The 16,380-nt window shown below is 41.4% G+C and overlaps 1 protein-coding gene across 3 annotated transcripts in view; it reads right to left on the reverse strand.

Moving 5' to 3' along the window:
* Opcml (opioid binding protein/cell adhesion molecule-like) overlaps positions 1 to 16,380 on the reverse strand; it is a 1,129,591-nt gene that overhangs the window by 220,003 nt on the left and 893,208 nt on the right. For all 3 annotated transcript variants that reach the window (XM_005378577.2, XM_005378578.2, XM_005378576.2), the window contains one exon: positions 6,910 to 7,142. In XM_005378577.2, the coding sequence (XP_005378634.1) occupies positions 6,910 to 7,142 (233 nt within the window). The remainder of the gene's footprint in view (positions 1 to 6,909; positions 7,143 to 16,380) is intronic.

Here is a 16,380-nt window from a genome sequence, read left to right on the forward strand (position 1 = left end):
GGCACAGCGCCTGCCTGGCAAGCGCAAGGTCGTGAGTTCAATTTCTGGTACTGGAAAAAAAAAAAAAAAAAAAAAAAAAAAAACACAAATGTGCCTGTAAAACATTTGACATGGATTGTAGAGATTATAAATATCAGAGGGCAACTGAGACCATACTTAGAATTACTAACTAGTAATGTTAGCAAGAGGACCCCAAATCCTAAAGGTTAAAGAAAATATAAGAGATTAGCAGCAATGGTTCCCATCAGTGAGTAAAGATACAAAAGACAATGTGCAGAGAATCCTGGTCACACAAAAATTCAACCAGAGAATTTATATTTAAAAATCACTGTAAGATGGAATAAGGACTCCCATACCATCACTGCAACCTTCCATTTCAAAACCTTGGAAATGAAGCCCAAAGAAATTCTCAATTCCCATTCTTATTTTGCACTATGGACCCTTTTGCATGTATGCTATATTTGCACACATATACGCAATTTGCAGTTTAGAAAGCCCTTTTTGGAATCAGATTTCCAAATGCAAATATCTCTATATATGTGTGTACATGTACACATATATGTCACAGTATTCATACATAAAGGAAATCAATTCCACTGAATTCCACTCTGCATCCCAGGGTGAGACCTCCAGGAAGGGAAGGTCCTGAAGACAGAGGCCTATGAAGTGTAGGAGCAGAGCAGAGCCTTTAGAGTGAGTTTTCTCACACCCAGACTTGTTCTTTTCCTCCCTTCCACCCTCCTCTGCGAGGAGAAAATGTGATTTTAATTAAAATAAAGGCTGAATAAATTAAATTTATTTCAGGTTGACTGCTTACTTTTCTTTAAGCTCATAATTATACATGTAAATTTAAATGACTGTGTAATATTTGGAATGAGGGAGAAATCACAGAACAAAGGGGTTTCTTAAAGGGAAGACTAAAATAATCAAGAATTGTGCAGATACTCTGACTCCTCCTCACTTCTGTAAACACTCCCACTGCAAACTGCCTGGGTGCCCTTGCCCCGCCCAGAGCATGGCCTTGGTATCCTCCCTGCTTGCTCTTTTATGTTTTTCTCATGCATGGCATCATTCACCTCCATTCATTTATCTAGGAGGTACTAACATGGCTGGTCCTGGAAAAACAGTCCTGTGGGGTGTAGAGGGAAATAGAAAGCTTAAGAGGTGCTTGGCCTCTTCTTAACCAGTCTAACTCCTTCAAATCACTTCCAACTCCCTAACCTCAATTTCTTGTCTTGTATAGTGGTGACTTTCTGCTCTGTATTCCAGGGCTCATATGAAGAATAATCAAAAGGAGACATATGTAAAGTGTCTCGCCTTTTGATAGCTTTTTCCTAGTGACAAAACCTTAACCCAAAACAGTGAGCTCGGTAAAGGAAATTTAAGGCTCTCAGCAGTGCCATCATCTCTGAGTATGTTCTCAGTCTTTCTAGGCCTCAGCTTCCTTGTTTGTAAAACATGAACATGGTGTGTATTTTGTAGGGTAGATATAAACATCAAGTGAGATTAGGTTTATACTTAATTCCAATGCCAAGTTTTGCTGGTGATTAGTACAATTTAGGACCGGGTTGGTTGGAAAATCGATCTTATAGATTATTAAACAGAATCTGCGTAACAACCAGTGCCCGTTGAACTGACTCAAGGATAAAAGAAACCTTTCATTTATGTACATAGAAGTTGCATAAGCTTGCTGTGGAGTCTCTTTCGTGAAAATTCAACATAACTTATCATTGCTAACTCTGTGCATAAAACCAGGTTCTGCAAAAGGTGTTCATTTCTTGAAATACATTATAGTAAACAGACATACAAGCTAGCTCAGGAAGCTGGTGGGGAATATCAGCACTCAAGAAACAAAGATAGGCCACCTCTTCCTCTTCTATCTGTCACTAACAAACATCCACCCCAGTACCACAGAGATCTCTGAGTAGTTGCAGAAGGCTGAAGAGTTAGTAGTGATTAGAATGACAATTAGATACTGGACCCTCAAAGGGGCCAGGGTTTTCAGTACTTACACAGGATAAAGCAGTAACATTTGAAATGTGTATCCCTGAAGGGATGAGCTACTAGAAAATTAATTATCTTCTTTGCTGCTCTCTCTCAGCCTTTCTACATCATTTATGGTAGCTTTCTTCAGTTTGTCTTTAATTTCTCCTTGTACAATGTGATATTCACAGCAGGAAAAAGATGGAAATAAGTAAAATAAAATAATCTATATCAAACCTGGAGGTTTTCCAATAATCTAGAGCAGATAAATAATTACAAATGGTAGTATGTTTGGAAGACACTGTTCTTGAAGTCAAATGGCCAAGGTTCAAGGCTCAGCTCAGTTGCTCACGGGGACACCAGCAGGTCTCCTTCAGGAGCATCCATTGTCTAATTTGTAAGTGGCCACTGTACTGCAGCCTGCCATGACTTACTGTGAGGGTAAAATGTGACAGATTGTGACCATCCCTGTAAAGTACTAAATGAATTCGTGGAATTGGTGTTATCCCTACAGCACATCAAAATCAAGGTACCCTTTCCCCCAGGCAGCTTTTCCTCATGACTGTCCATGCCAAGTCATGGGAACAGCTCATCCCCTCCACCTATTTGCTTGCTGGGGCTTTGTGATCATCACGCTCCTGCTGCTTCAGGTTTCAGTTGCCGAATCAATCGGTTCCTCTGCTCATGTAACAAACAAACAAACATCTGTTCAGAGCTGACAGTGCCTCAGATAGTGTTCTAAGTGCTGAAGGTTGAGAAAATACAGTATAATGTTTGCTATTCTCAAGGAATATCTGGCCCCAGCAACTCACCTACTCTCAAGCTGATAAACTCAAATTGATTCTCAAACACACTTTTTAGTGTTCAGTTACACCTGCACCCTTGTTCTACAACATCTGCTTAATGTTCGTGTTTCCTTTATCCCTAAACCTCGTAAGTTGTAAGCTGTTCTTTCCAAGTGTCACAGAGTCCTACCTCTCCACCCACTACAGAGGTCACCAATATTTTCCCAAACTAAAAAACATGGGTGATATATTTAATTCTTCCTCTTTGAAGGCATTATGGTTAGTACTTTCCAATTCCCTTGGGCAACATGTTCTCTTCCATTACTGTGACAAAATACCTGGTAAAAGCAATTTAAAAGAAAAAAGGTTTAATTTGGCTCTTGATTCCAAAGGTTTCAGTCCATGTCAACTAGCTTTAGGCCCCTGGTGAGGCAGAAACATCACAGCAGGAAGAGCATTCCAGAGGAAAGCTACTTACAACATGGTAGCCACAAAGCAGAAAGATAGGGAAAGAGTTCCAGAGGAAAGGGTGAAGAACAAGCTACAGTTGCTACAGTTACATCACCATGACCACCACACTTCCTGAGTTTCAACCACTCCCACGAATACCATCAAATTCTGAAACCATCAGTGGATTAATCTAACAATGAAACGAGTGGATTTGTGTACCGGTACAAATCCCCCATGATCAATATGATCACTATGTATGGAAAACATGCACTAACAAAAAAAAGAAAGGAAGAAAAGAAATTAGTGCCCTCATGATCTAGTCACTTTCCAAAAGCCCCATCTCTGAATAGATGAGACTTTTGGAGGGACATTTCATACACAAACCACAGCAGACACCATCTTGTAGGCTGTTCTGCATTTCTACAGACTCATAGTCACCTATTGTCATATGCCTTGGATGACAGGAACAAACCGCAGCCTGCCCTCATTCCTCCAGCTGTCTCCACTTCAGCTCATCCTGGACAAGGCTACTGGATGCATTTTCCTAACCTGGCTGTCCCAATCCCACAGCACCAATTTGTCCCAGCTTTGAAGTTTCCTTAAAACTGGGATAGAAAGTGTAGTGAGTTTATACCTCATGCTCATTTGGTGACTTAAAATGACACCTCAGTAGCTGAGATGTTTCTCAAGTATCAGTGATATATTTTAACAAAGGCAACTTCTTTTAGCAAAGAGATGGACTTGGAAATTACTGTCAGCAGAGATGTGGCAGGGGCCGCCTTACATCGTAAAGGACAGGGGCTGTGGTTAGTGACAGAGCCTCTCAATCCTTCACATTGCGGGTGACAGCAGAGCCGGGAGCCCCATGGGATTGGTCTCCCTCCTGCTAATGGTACCTGGTTGGAGGAAATAATGAGATATTAACATTCCCAAATGGACAGAAGATAAATAAACACTTACTTTTTTAAACAGACAAGTTGCAGCACGGAAATTTTTCAGTTTTTCTCATTGCAAAATCAATATCCATCAGGAGTTTGAAATTAAAGGCAAGATTAGGCCTCAGTTTTATACATGCCTTATTGTATTCCAAAGGCTTTCTACTCAGTCAGATAAATCTTCTTTAAGAGGATTAGGAAACTTTCATTATCTTTATCTAACCTGAACTAACACTAAGTCTGAAAAATTAATCTATAGACTGGACAAAAGCCAATAGCTACTGAGAAGAAGGAGAGCCCTTGGGCCTCTTCCTCACAGAGAGCTGGGGTTTCTGTGTGCATCCCTAGCCATTCAACTGGTTTCCAAAGGAAGAATACATTGCTGTATTGTCAGCCATGAGGGAGGGAATGCAGCTCCCTGAGCTGCTTATCTGTGGATGGAAAGAGCCACATCCCCAGACTTCCAAGGCCAGGGCCTCCCCTCTTGCCTCCATGCACCTGACGGTTTGTACTTGGATTTCATAGGCCACCTTAGATGGCCAGAGCCAATATGGATGGCGTTGGGAATGTGAGACTATGAGCTTCTCTTAGTCATGCCGATCTGCATGTCCCCAGTCCTCTGACTCTTCTTGGCTTGAGACTGGGAAGGGAACGCCTTATGTTTGCACATCCTGGCCAAGGAATGGCTCAAATTACATTATAAATGAAGGGCATCATCTTAGAAGCCCTGCACCACAAACCCTTTCTGGCCTGCATTGACTTTGACTTGCTCACACAACTGGTCATATTCCTTGAAGAGTGATAACCTTGCTTGGTTTGAGGGTATTTCTGTGCAGGCCCTGACAATAATATTTTATTTCATTGCCACATCTCCAAAATGTGAAGACAACCTTGCTATCAAGGCCATGGAGATGCCACTGAGGTGTCATTTCCATTGCTGAGAATTTCAGCTCTACTGGAACTAAGCCCAGGTGACCGTTGGGGTAGTGAAAACTCTCAAGCCCTTGTTTTTTATACTCCCAGGCATTTCCAGCTGACATACAGCTGCATCCAATGACTGAGCTGATCAGGTGCCTCCACCATCCTCTGAAAAGAAGGATCAAATGTGACCATCATTTTCATCTCCAGATGGGGGCACTTTCCTGACTCCAAAGAGACAGTCACCAAACAACTGGGCAGGATCTGTGTAGAGAATGGGGACTAGCAGCATCTCTAGATGTGCCACATGGTGGCCCCAGTGAGCCTCTGAAAGCATGTGGGAGTGAGAGAATGGCTCAAAGGCTGGATGGAAGCAAGATGGAGGTCCCAGAGACTCCTGCATTAGACAGATCTCTGGCCCAACATATGCAATGCAAATGGCCTACAGAGGAGTTATGGATGCTGCGTTAGCAAAGAGCTGCTCCAGCCAAAGGGAAGAATGGGCATCCTGAATTAAGCATGAATAGATGCTAACCCCTAATCAACCTTTCTCCACAAAACCAGTGGAAATGAGTAGCATAATATTTTTTTAAGTAGAGATGAAGAAATCTCTTAGCTAAGCATGGGTATCATACACATTTCATAATTTAAAAATTAAAAAAAAAATCTCTGTGGAGTCTATGGCAGATGGAATCAGATAAAACCGGGGAAACTAAATCCCACACAAGTACCCTTTCTGGAAACTCACTGTCTATCCCCAAGAAGTTAATAAAGGACAGTCTGAGAAAGGTCCACCCAAACTTCTCATCTGGCAGAGGAAGCATGTGTCTCCGTGGACAGAGCTCATCTGCCTGGAACGTCCTCCCCACCAGGAGGTAATATTCTACAGAGAATGCTTTATATAGCTACAGCAGTTGGATCGGTCCAAAATAAGTTCACTTGGATTGTTGCTTTGTCTTAAAATGGTTCTCATATTCTCAGAACTGCTCTCTGCATTGGTTTGTAATCCTTAATATTTAATATAAGTAGTCTGGGATTCTGACATTCCTTCACTTCTGCTAAAAAGTATAATTTAAATTTAAAACTATTTTTAAAAAAATCACATTGATTCTACACCCTGGCTATACTATTTAAGATTTTTAATAGAATAAAACAAGATGTAAAGCCATTCTCCCCAACCCCCAACTCCCTTTTAATTTGTGAATTTATTTTCATCAGTGACCAGGATATCACTATGACTCGCAGTCCTCTTGACTCCAGCCTGCATGGTGGCACTGAATATCATACCAGCAATGCCAGCAGGGGATATAGCTCAGCGGCATATGCGCCTGCCTGGCAAGCGCAAGGTCCTGAGTTTGATTTCCAGTACCAAAAAGACAAAACAAAACCAAAAACACAGCAGCAATGCCAGAGGTGCCCAACTGGGACACTGAGAGCCCTGCCTAGAACGTGCATGACCAACCAGCAACTGTGCAAAAACATAGTCAAGTCACATGCTGGACATCAGTATCGGCTCTTTTTCTTTTGTAACAAAATAAGACCCCAAAAGATCATTACGAAGCACTTTGATGAGTTCGGTACTATCTGTTTGATATCTCTTGATCAAGCTCCAGAAAGCAAAGTTACTAAAGCAAGTTCAACCAGATCATGCAAAACAACTTACTGCTGAAAACAAGAACACTAGAGACAACACTGCGTCTTTAGGTTGATTCTCAATTCATGGACTCAACAGCACAAAATGACCATTTGTGTCTTCTTTCATGTGTAGAACAAAGTCCAAATCACTGTCGCCTTCCATCACTAAAAGGAGCATCACCTTGAGTCCAGCCGTGACTTACCTTGCACTATGAGGTGGACACGAGATGTTTTGGGATGATTGTCTGTCTGCACAGAGCAGGTGTATGGACCTTCATCATACACATCCACGTTTTGGATCATGATGCTGTACTGGGTTGGCGTGTTGACCAGGATGATCACACGAGGGTCTATGGACCACTTGTCATTCCCAGCATAGAGGATGGTGCTGCGGTTTAGCCAAGCTACCCGGGTGACCCGGTCATCTATGGTACACCTGTGAGGGATGTGGGGAAAGGGTGAGAGAGGAGGCAGGAAGATGGGAGAGGGAGAGAGCAAAAAGAAAAAGAAAAGTGGGAATACGTCATAAATGCAGTGGAGCACATCAAGTAGCAAGTGAAGCAAATAACACGGTACTAAACGGAAACAATCAATTACTGATGAAACTTCCTACCTATATGGTAAGTAAGGCAGGAATCATCCTCAAGAATGGATGATACAAAATCATTTACATTTGATTTAGGGACATATTATGTGACTATCTTTGCTGCACATTTGCTCCCAACCCCTAGGCTTACACGAGAATTAGTTTATATTTCTTCAACACATTTATCATCTTGTGGGAGAAATGGCCCAGAGGCATGGAGGAAGGAGAGTGGATCAGTACTGTATTTCAAATAGGTCACAGATAATCCACAAAGCAAATACTTAACTTGTAGTTAATCAGAACTTGAACTTATTTCCTGCCAGAGCTCCAGGTGCTGCTAATCTCCATGTATACCTAAACCACCAAGAGTCTGCAGACTCCAGTTTGTAACACTGTAAAATTCACCTTGGAAATCCAGCAGCTTTTCAGGGAATCAGGGCTGCTTGTTAAGGTCTCAGGGAGAGAAGAAGGACGTTATCAGTAGTGTCCCTGTACCTCTGTGTATCCATCCCTCTGCCCCATGGAGAGAAGAGTGTTATTATCAAAGCAAGAAGCACATCTGCCACTCCCCTCCACCAAGGGAGGCACCAGATGCAATGAAATTTGCTTTTCTTGGTGTATGACCTGCAGGCCACCAACCCTCATGTAAAAATAAATGTGCCTGTTGGTGCACAAGAATGTCTGAAGATGTGCTGGGTGGTTGAGAACATGAGCACAGGAACAGGTGGGAATGAGCGCTCCGAAGAGCACCAGGTGTGCCCCTGTCATGGGAAACGGTGCACATAATGACAGACAGCAACTTTGCTGTCCTGGCAGTGAGAGAAGCGGGGAGTCTGACGCCTCTAAGAACACAGGAACGAGAAGACCCTGCCTCACTTATTTGGCCTTGTGACCTTGTACCTGACCTGCAGCAGAGAGCCTTGGACAGAGTGTAGAAGACAGAAGAACACCGAAGAGCAGGCCCTGGTAAAGACAGCAAATGGCTCAGGACCATGGAGTTTCTGGAAGACAGCTCCCTGGGAAGGGGAGAGCACTGAGTCTAGGGAGGTCTTATCTCCGGTACGTGGGAGGGATGAAAATAATACTAGGTTTCCTTCATCAGGATCCTTCCTGTGCGGGCCCATGATGGCTGACAAGGAGGGGTATGTGGTAAATAGGATCTTCTCAGAGTGATAGCCAGAGACTGTTCTAAAGTTTTTAATGTGCTGTTCTCTCAAACCATACAAACAAAATAAGTATGTTTTAACATGTGAACAACACGAGGTGAATAATGTATGGTATGTTACAAAGATCATAAGGGTCCAGGCAATCACTTCCCCTCCATCAACTTCAAATTTGGTAATAGGCTGTCACTTTTTTTTTCTTATAGACATCTACTCACATGGATTTAATTTTACTGAACATAGATTCATATAGTAATGAAACCTTTCTATTTTTCAATGACCATGATCACCTTTATACACCAGTTGTCATAGACATAATTTAAAATCATTTCCAGTCTAAGTTCAGGGTGGTGAGTTCTGGGGGCCCGGCTGCATTTAGTTCTGGGACCTGATAATTTAGGTTCCACACAGTGTTTCCTTCCTACCCTCACAGGTATGGCCTTGGTACAAGGCACACTTTCACATCCTGGGGCCCTTGTTTAATTTTCTGCTCAGTTTGTCTCATTCTATAGTAATTTTCTATTTTCCTTGTAAATACTAAAACCCTAAGGGGCCCTCCTTGCTCCTCACTTTCATAAGCCTTTCTTAGGGGAACATATATGGTGGTCCCTGTTTGCAGAATGAAGCTCTAATGATAGACTTCCAGGCAGCAGTAAGCCTGGTGGAGGAAGGTAAATTGGGACAGAGAAAAGGGGATCACCTTCCAGTTCCAACAATGACACAAATCTCAGTGACTAAGTGCAAATGAATATTCTTGATTTCATTTTGGTAAGTTCTGCAAGCTTTTGCACATTTTTAAATTGACATAAAACCTTATTTAAACTATAGTTTTAAATGATTTATTTTTGATCTGTAGAAAAACAGAACTCCTTTATGTGTGTGAACATATACGTGTGCATATGTACATATCAGTACATATGTAGTGGAAATTTAAAAACCACAGGAACTGATAAACATAACTCTTCACAAAGTCCATCAATAAGCTTTCCCTTAAAAGTAAAAAAAGGGTTTTGTTTCATTTTAAACTTGAACTTGTACTTTCATTAACTGTTGTCTATCTGCAGGATATATTTTACACTTGAAAATCTTTTATTGATCATCTAACATATTTATGTGAAACAATAGAGAGACAGATTGAAATTTAAATTTCTTTTATGGGCTATGATCATAAAACTCTAAGTAATAATATTTGCTCTGAAAATGAGTTATCATTACCAATATAAAACTGATAAAGCAACATAAATATACTGCAAATTTTAATTAATAATTAAACATAAAGTTATCTTTTACTGTAAATATAACTCTTAATTACATTGATAAGCCTTTTTATAATACTAGAAATAAAAATATTTGCTGCTAGAATGAGATAGTGTTTAGGGTAAATTACGTTTTTGTATTTGCTTTTAGAGAAGCATCATTCACAAAAACACAGAGATGGAAATAAGAATTTTGCATAGCAATGACACTCAATTCTTTGACTGCTTTCTAAAATATATGGCAAAAAACACTCAGTAATATACCTTCAAAAATTACTTTAATCATCTCACAGCTGACAACTCAATTAGTTCTTTTCTCAGTTTCTTTTAAAGAAGTGAATTGGAAAATACCTGATTTGCAAAGAGGTTTGTAACCTAGTATTAAGTTCGTTCAATTTCTCAATATCTGCAAAGTATACTGATGACATTTTACTCAGTTTTATCAAATGACCATAAAAGATCTCTTTTGCTAAAGCACCTTGTTTAATGAACGGACTCAGAAATGTTGGGGGGCATCAAAATGCTGTTTATTTTGATACACTAAATTATACTGGCCTCTGTAAGCAAACATCTCTTATCTCCGAGTTCACTTTAATGACGGAGAGCTCACTGGGTCTGCCATGAACTGCTGATGCAGCATTTCACCAGTATTTTCAGTCCTTCTGGGCTCTGCTTTTGTGGGACTCCCTCAAGAGCAATGCCCTGCCAGTAATAGGGAGGTGATAGGAGCAGGTAAGGAAATACTGTGTTTTGGACAGTATGCAAAGTGGGGACAGTCAGAACATGAAGGTAGAACTGCAATCCAACTTTAAGTGCTTTCTCAAGCAGAGCAGTTTTAGAGAATTTGAGATGTCAACGCATGTCCTTAAACACATCATTATCTTCTATAGGATGAGCAGCTGAAGATTGAAGATACCTGCAACCAGGGTAATTCACCACAGGGTCTAGAAGGGACTGACAACTTTGAAATAGACCAGTTCAAATGCACCTTTCTTGGCTAGAGCATGATCTGAAGGCCCGGGCCACCCAACCCTTTGGGAAGGCTATCACCTCTTGTGTGAGCATAGCCGGGGTGGAAGGCAGTGGCCCAATTTACTTACTCTTTGCCCTGAGTCTCATTAGTGAGCACGGAGTGCAAATAGAAGGGAGAAGCTGTAAAAAGCCACATCTGATGGGGCAGAGATGGTTCATACAGTTCATACAGTTCCAGATCCCACAAGCAACAAAGAATCTCGGAGGAATTCTGATGCTGCTTGAGGAGAGTTACTTTCCTCATAATGCAACTGAGCCTCAGAAGAAAGTAGAGTTCCATGGCTTTTTGCTTTCTTCTATCACCATAGGACTCCTCCACAGGTCCTCTTAACAGCAGGAAAGAGAACTCAGAGAAGGACTTTGAAAACCTGCTGAAGTGCTCTCTAAACTCTGGTTCCTCCCTGCTGTGGGAGGCAGTGTCCTGGACCCTCTTTAACAAGTAGCACAGAGTAGAGGTGGGGTTTCTGATGTTAACTAAGATAGGGCAAAGAGGTGAGGTGAGAAAGGTTAATGACAACTTTCTGATCTCTTGCAAAGTCTTTTAGATATCTGAAGTCCTTGCATTCCCAGCCAATTTTATCTACTGGTCCTTGAAAAAAACAGAACTCATTAAAAGTCTATTACAAATAACCTCTACAATTATGTGTTGGTTGTACTGCCCCAGGAATAATTTACAAATTTTATATACATAGTACCATTTATTTTATATAACTGAACTTTGAGAAATTCTCTGTATTACACACATTTTACAGACAGGAAAACTGAGGCACAGAGAGACTCAGGAACTAATCACCCTAGAACAATCAGAGCAGAGGACTCTAGCTGAAGCAGCCTGGAGCTGCTCATGGGCTATGAGAATCCAAGCAATAAGACCAGCAGGATTTGATGGGCATTTCTTCAATGAGTTCTGTTCACATTTAGGGTACTTCCTCAATTTTCTCATAAACGATAAAATAAAGAAAAAAGAAAGGCTCCTTAGGTGTGACTTTTATACATCTTTAAACCTTCTGTGGCCATATGTTCAGACATAAGGTAGAAATAAGAATTGGGAAGCCCCAAAAGATGCCTGAGAGATGTCTGAGGGCAAGGTTCACCACATCAGAAAGGTAAGGATCTAGCACTCCAGTAAGGAAAGAGGACCAAGACACAGAGTTGTTTCTGAGATTACTGTTATTTTCATTTTCAAAGGGATAAGCAGTTAGGGGAAATCCACACCCTAAAGCAATCCTTTCCAAACTTCGGAGGGCATCGGAACCACAGACTGTCACCAGCCCGGAGATCCTAGCCAGTGGGCGGGGAACCTGAGGATTCATGCCTTCCTGACAAACTCCCAGCTGTTCCTAATCCTGGGAATGGGAATGCCCTGGAAATGCATCTGGGAACCACTCCATTAAAAAAACCAGACAGGAAATCAGTTGGAATTTTCGCCAAAATAATAAATGCTTCTTGAAAAGCAAAATAGGCACGCTTTAGTTTTATTTTCATGTTCTTTATTCCTTTTATTTTTATCTTTGCCTCTGAAATGCAAAAAAGAAGTGCCATAAGACATTCAATTGATATTTAATAAGCACCTAATGTAGACTAGACAACCTTCTAGCAGCTAAGGATACAGTAAGGAAGAGAAAACTAAAGAAAAGTTAGGGACAGTGAGTGTGGAGGGACTGTACCCACTCACGGGACAGAGAGGTCAGGAAATGTCCTTGTGGTCTGTGTGCCAGGCCTTGGATACGTGCAGTCCTAAATCAGAGCGCAGGAGGATTCCACCTGAAAACCCATCTCACTTAAGAATAAGAGCTACACTACACACACAGACACACAGACACACACACACACACACACACACATACACACACACATACACATACACAGTGGTGTTGCTAACTGGAGAACAGGTCTTTTAAACCAGCCTCACAGAGGGTGTCCACCCTGTATAGATAACTTTGTAGACATTAATGTTGAGACAATTGACATTTTTAGAAACTGAGAATCACTAGAAAAAGCTTCTATGTTTCCACCTTCATTTGGACAAAACCTAAAATACGGCGTGAAGCCCTCCACCTTAGGGAGGAGCAAATGCTGGTTAATTTCTAATATGAACTCATCCTTCCACCTATCTATTCCTTTCATAATGCAATGCTAATATCATCAAATTTACTGTACCCAGATTGATGATCTGCACCTTCATTTGTTAGGCTGTCAATACTACATAAATATACTATCACATCAGTGCCACTCATTCTGTGTCACTGGCATGTCCCACAGTCGAGCTGGCTGCTAGAAGGAGATGGATATTTACTTATAATGACTCAACAATATTAGATGATGCTTCTCACACTGACATCAAAAGCATGTACATATGGTGAAGGATATGTCCTCAGGGTTATATGAATGCACATGCCTGCCTGTGACTGTATGTATTATATCCCCCCCGCGACACACACACACACAAGGACCAAGAGGGTTTCTATGAATTTTTTCAATTTAATGTTCTCATTTCTGTTATAGTCTGGAAAATGTGATATATATGTACACCGGAAGTGATAGGACAATAGTTAGACATAAGTGTTCAGATTTACACTTGGGTGCACTATTGCACTAGTTCATTTCGGTGTCTCAAGCTAACGAGAAAACCCAGAGGTGACTTGCTGAGGCCATGGTCCATTCCTGCCCAGGAAAGTGCAATCCTGCTGGACCTGCCACAGTAATGAAGGCCTCAGGGGTTGGGAGTGACCAGGAGGAGGGAAGACTCAGTCATCACATGTCACATGCTGAATTAAGGAGCAATGGCTGACGGCTGTCTGTGCCAGCTCTGTGTTGCAACTTGAGATTTAATTTTAATAAAACTTCATCTGTTCCATTAAAAAAATGTTTCCAATTTAAATTTTATATATGTGTGCGTAACTTATACTTTCAGAATTTAGAGTCACACATTGGAATAAACTGAAGGCATTCATACGTACTCTTACGATTCTGTGTATATAAAGATTTTAAAAATAATGTTACCACAGGGAATCGATGAAAACCTGGTCTCTTCCCGCTCTTGGCCCGTGCCTTACATTGGTCTTCTGAAGGATCTCCAATCTAAGAAATGTTGCTAAAGGTGATGGGTTATATGTAAAAGCCCCCAAAATGGACTCCTCTAAATTTCCTTTGTTAATACACTTTCCACTATCCAATTCTTATTTATGTATCATGTTATTTTATTTTCCCCCACAAATGAAATTAAGTGAATTTCTGTTTAGAAGAAACTTGATGTGTCAAACTGTATTATATTACTTGATGTAACACATCAAAATATGTTAATAATGCCAGTCCAAACATGGGAGGAAGAAGATCTTGTTTTAGAGAACTCATAGAGCAGTATTAAATGAATTTTTTACAGGAAAGGAGAACAGGCAAGCCAAAATGAAATATTTTTAGATCAACTCCCAAGGCATTCTAAATTGCAAAACCCATTCCCCTGGGAGGATTTTACTCCTCAGTTATTTCCTGAGTTACAAATAGAGCCAACTTCAGAGCATCAACAGGACCCTAAATTATGTAAGGGAAAACTTTATGATTCAGAGTCTGAAATTCAATGGGAGTAATAACTCTGCTAGAGCTAATATTTGCCGATAAGATATTGGTTAGAAATATATCAGAGAGCTTGTGTAGAAGAATGCAGGGAAGACTTCTCACAGAGAGAACACAGAAATACTTCAGGAGAGCAGGAGGCTGGCATTTACATGCCATCTGCAACTCATTCTGTGTTGGAAGGAACTGGCACTCTAATCTCAGCTGGAGTTGCCACATGATTGCATAGAAACGAACTGTGCACATGCATGTGTGCACTGGTGCATGTGTGTGTGTGTGTGTGTGTGTGTGTGTGTGTGTGTACAGGAAGGACTTAATGCAGAGGTAACACACAAATGCATGCATGGCGAGGGCCCTGGAGGAAAGAGGAGCTGAAACTCAACCACAGGAATGCAAGCAGCCTCACTTGAGGCAGAAAACCAGCTGCAGAATGATGATGGGCTGTGGCTTTGGCCCTGACAGATGATGTAGAGGTCCATCCAAATAGTGGTCCCTGCATGCAGGTGCAGATGAGGGCAACTTCCCATTCCCTTTGCATTGTGAGGCTGCCACTCGTGTACAGAGAACTGCAGAGCTCAGGCGAGGCAGTGGGCTGGAGTTCAGAGCAGAGCCCTGGACACAACGAAGGAAAATGAAGACAGTGACTTGTGTGGAAAGATGGCTCCACAAAGAGGTGGAAATTACAGCTACAAAAGAAGAGTTAACCTGCCTTGCTCTGGGAGGAGAGAGGAGGAGAATTCTAGCTTGGTAAGAGAGGTAAAACATGGGGTAGCAAAACATAATTATGAGAAGAAAGGGTAGACAGTTAGGCAAGAGAAGGCTCTTTGAACAAAATAATGAGTGATGAAGCTAGCTTATTTCTTGTCTTCAAATTACTGTGTAAATCCAGAGTGTGTGCTGGGGGATCACTTCATAGGTTTCCCAAGGAGCCGGGGGTAAGGCCATGATAAAAATACTAACAAAGCTATCATAAGATATAGTGCTTGATTTTATGGTACTTTCTAGTCTGGACATTTACAGAGTACGAGGATTCTTGTGCCACATTATCACTTTCTCAGCCACAAAAAGTACAAATTCACACTCCCCACTTTGTAATAATTTTTATTAAGCACTTACTAAGATGACATACGCTGCTGGGCTCGAAGAATGCAATACTGAGCTCAGAGTCGGTGTTTCTACCTTCATGGTACTTGCAGGCCGGTTGGAGCAATATGCAAATAGCCAGAGTGACAGAAGTCTGGTACCAGATGACAAGTGAACTGAGACAACTGCTGGGGTGATCATGTAGGAGGTGCTGGGGGCTGACCCTACTACAACTACAGTTTAGAGAGAGGTTCTCAGAAGAAGCATTTAACCTAAGGCTGGAAGCTGAGAATAAATCCAGGCATTGGTATTTGGTGCACAGAGCACTTTAAATGAGGAGAAGCAAGTACATATAGCCTAGGGTAGAAACTGACTTACTTAAAGAATACAATAGTGGCCAGAATGGCCCACAGAAGGTAGATGATGGTGCAGGTTGGTCCTGGAAAGCTGGGAAGAGGCATGTCTCCACTAAAAAGTTGCATTTTCTTCTTGCTGTCATAGGAGATCCTGAATAACTTTAAGTAGAGGCATGCCAGGATCCAATTTTCACTTTCAACACGAATATGCTGGACTTTCTCTGGAAGATAGATTGCAGCAGGCAGACGTAGAAAGGAATAGTGAAGGGACTATTCCATACTGTGGACGTGAGGGTGCAGTCACGTGACAAAAGGGTCCACTGCTCTCAGAAGTGGGGAGAAGTTGCAGAAGGAACTGGGGAGCCAGTAACTGGGGTACGAGGTGTTGGTAAAGTTTGAAGCCAGTGTGTTCAAGAACTTTGGCAGCTAAGTAACAGAAAAAGACATATAGAGGTTTTTTTGTTCAGTTTTTGTTTAGCTTTCATTGTTGTCATTCATTAGTTTTAATACTGGAAAGATCTGGACACAAGTTCAATTTGCAGCAATTTACTAAATACCAACTGGCTCAGATTCAATGCAATTCCCATTCAACTACCATCAACATACCTCACAGATCTTGAGAAAA

The sequence above is a fragment of the Chinchilla lanigera genome, unplaced genomic scaffold (genome assembly GCF_000276665.1).
Source record: "Chinchilla lanigera isolate Chin_1 unplaced genomic scaffold, ChiLan1.0 scaffold00011, whole genome shotgun sequence".
NCBI classification, from domain to species: Eukaryota; Metazoa; Chordata; class Mammalia; order Rodentia; family Chinchillidae; genus Chinchilla; species Chinchilla lanigera.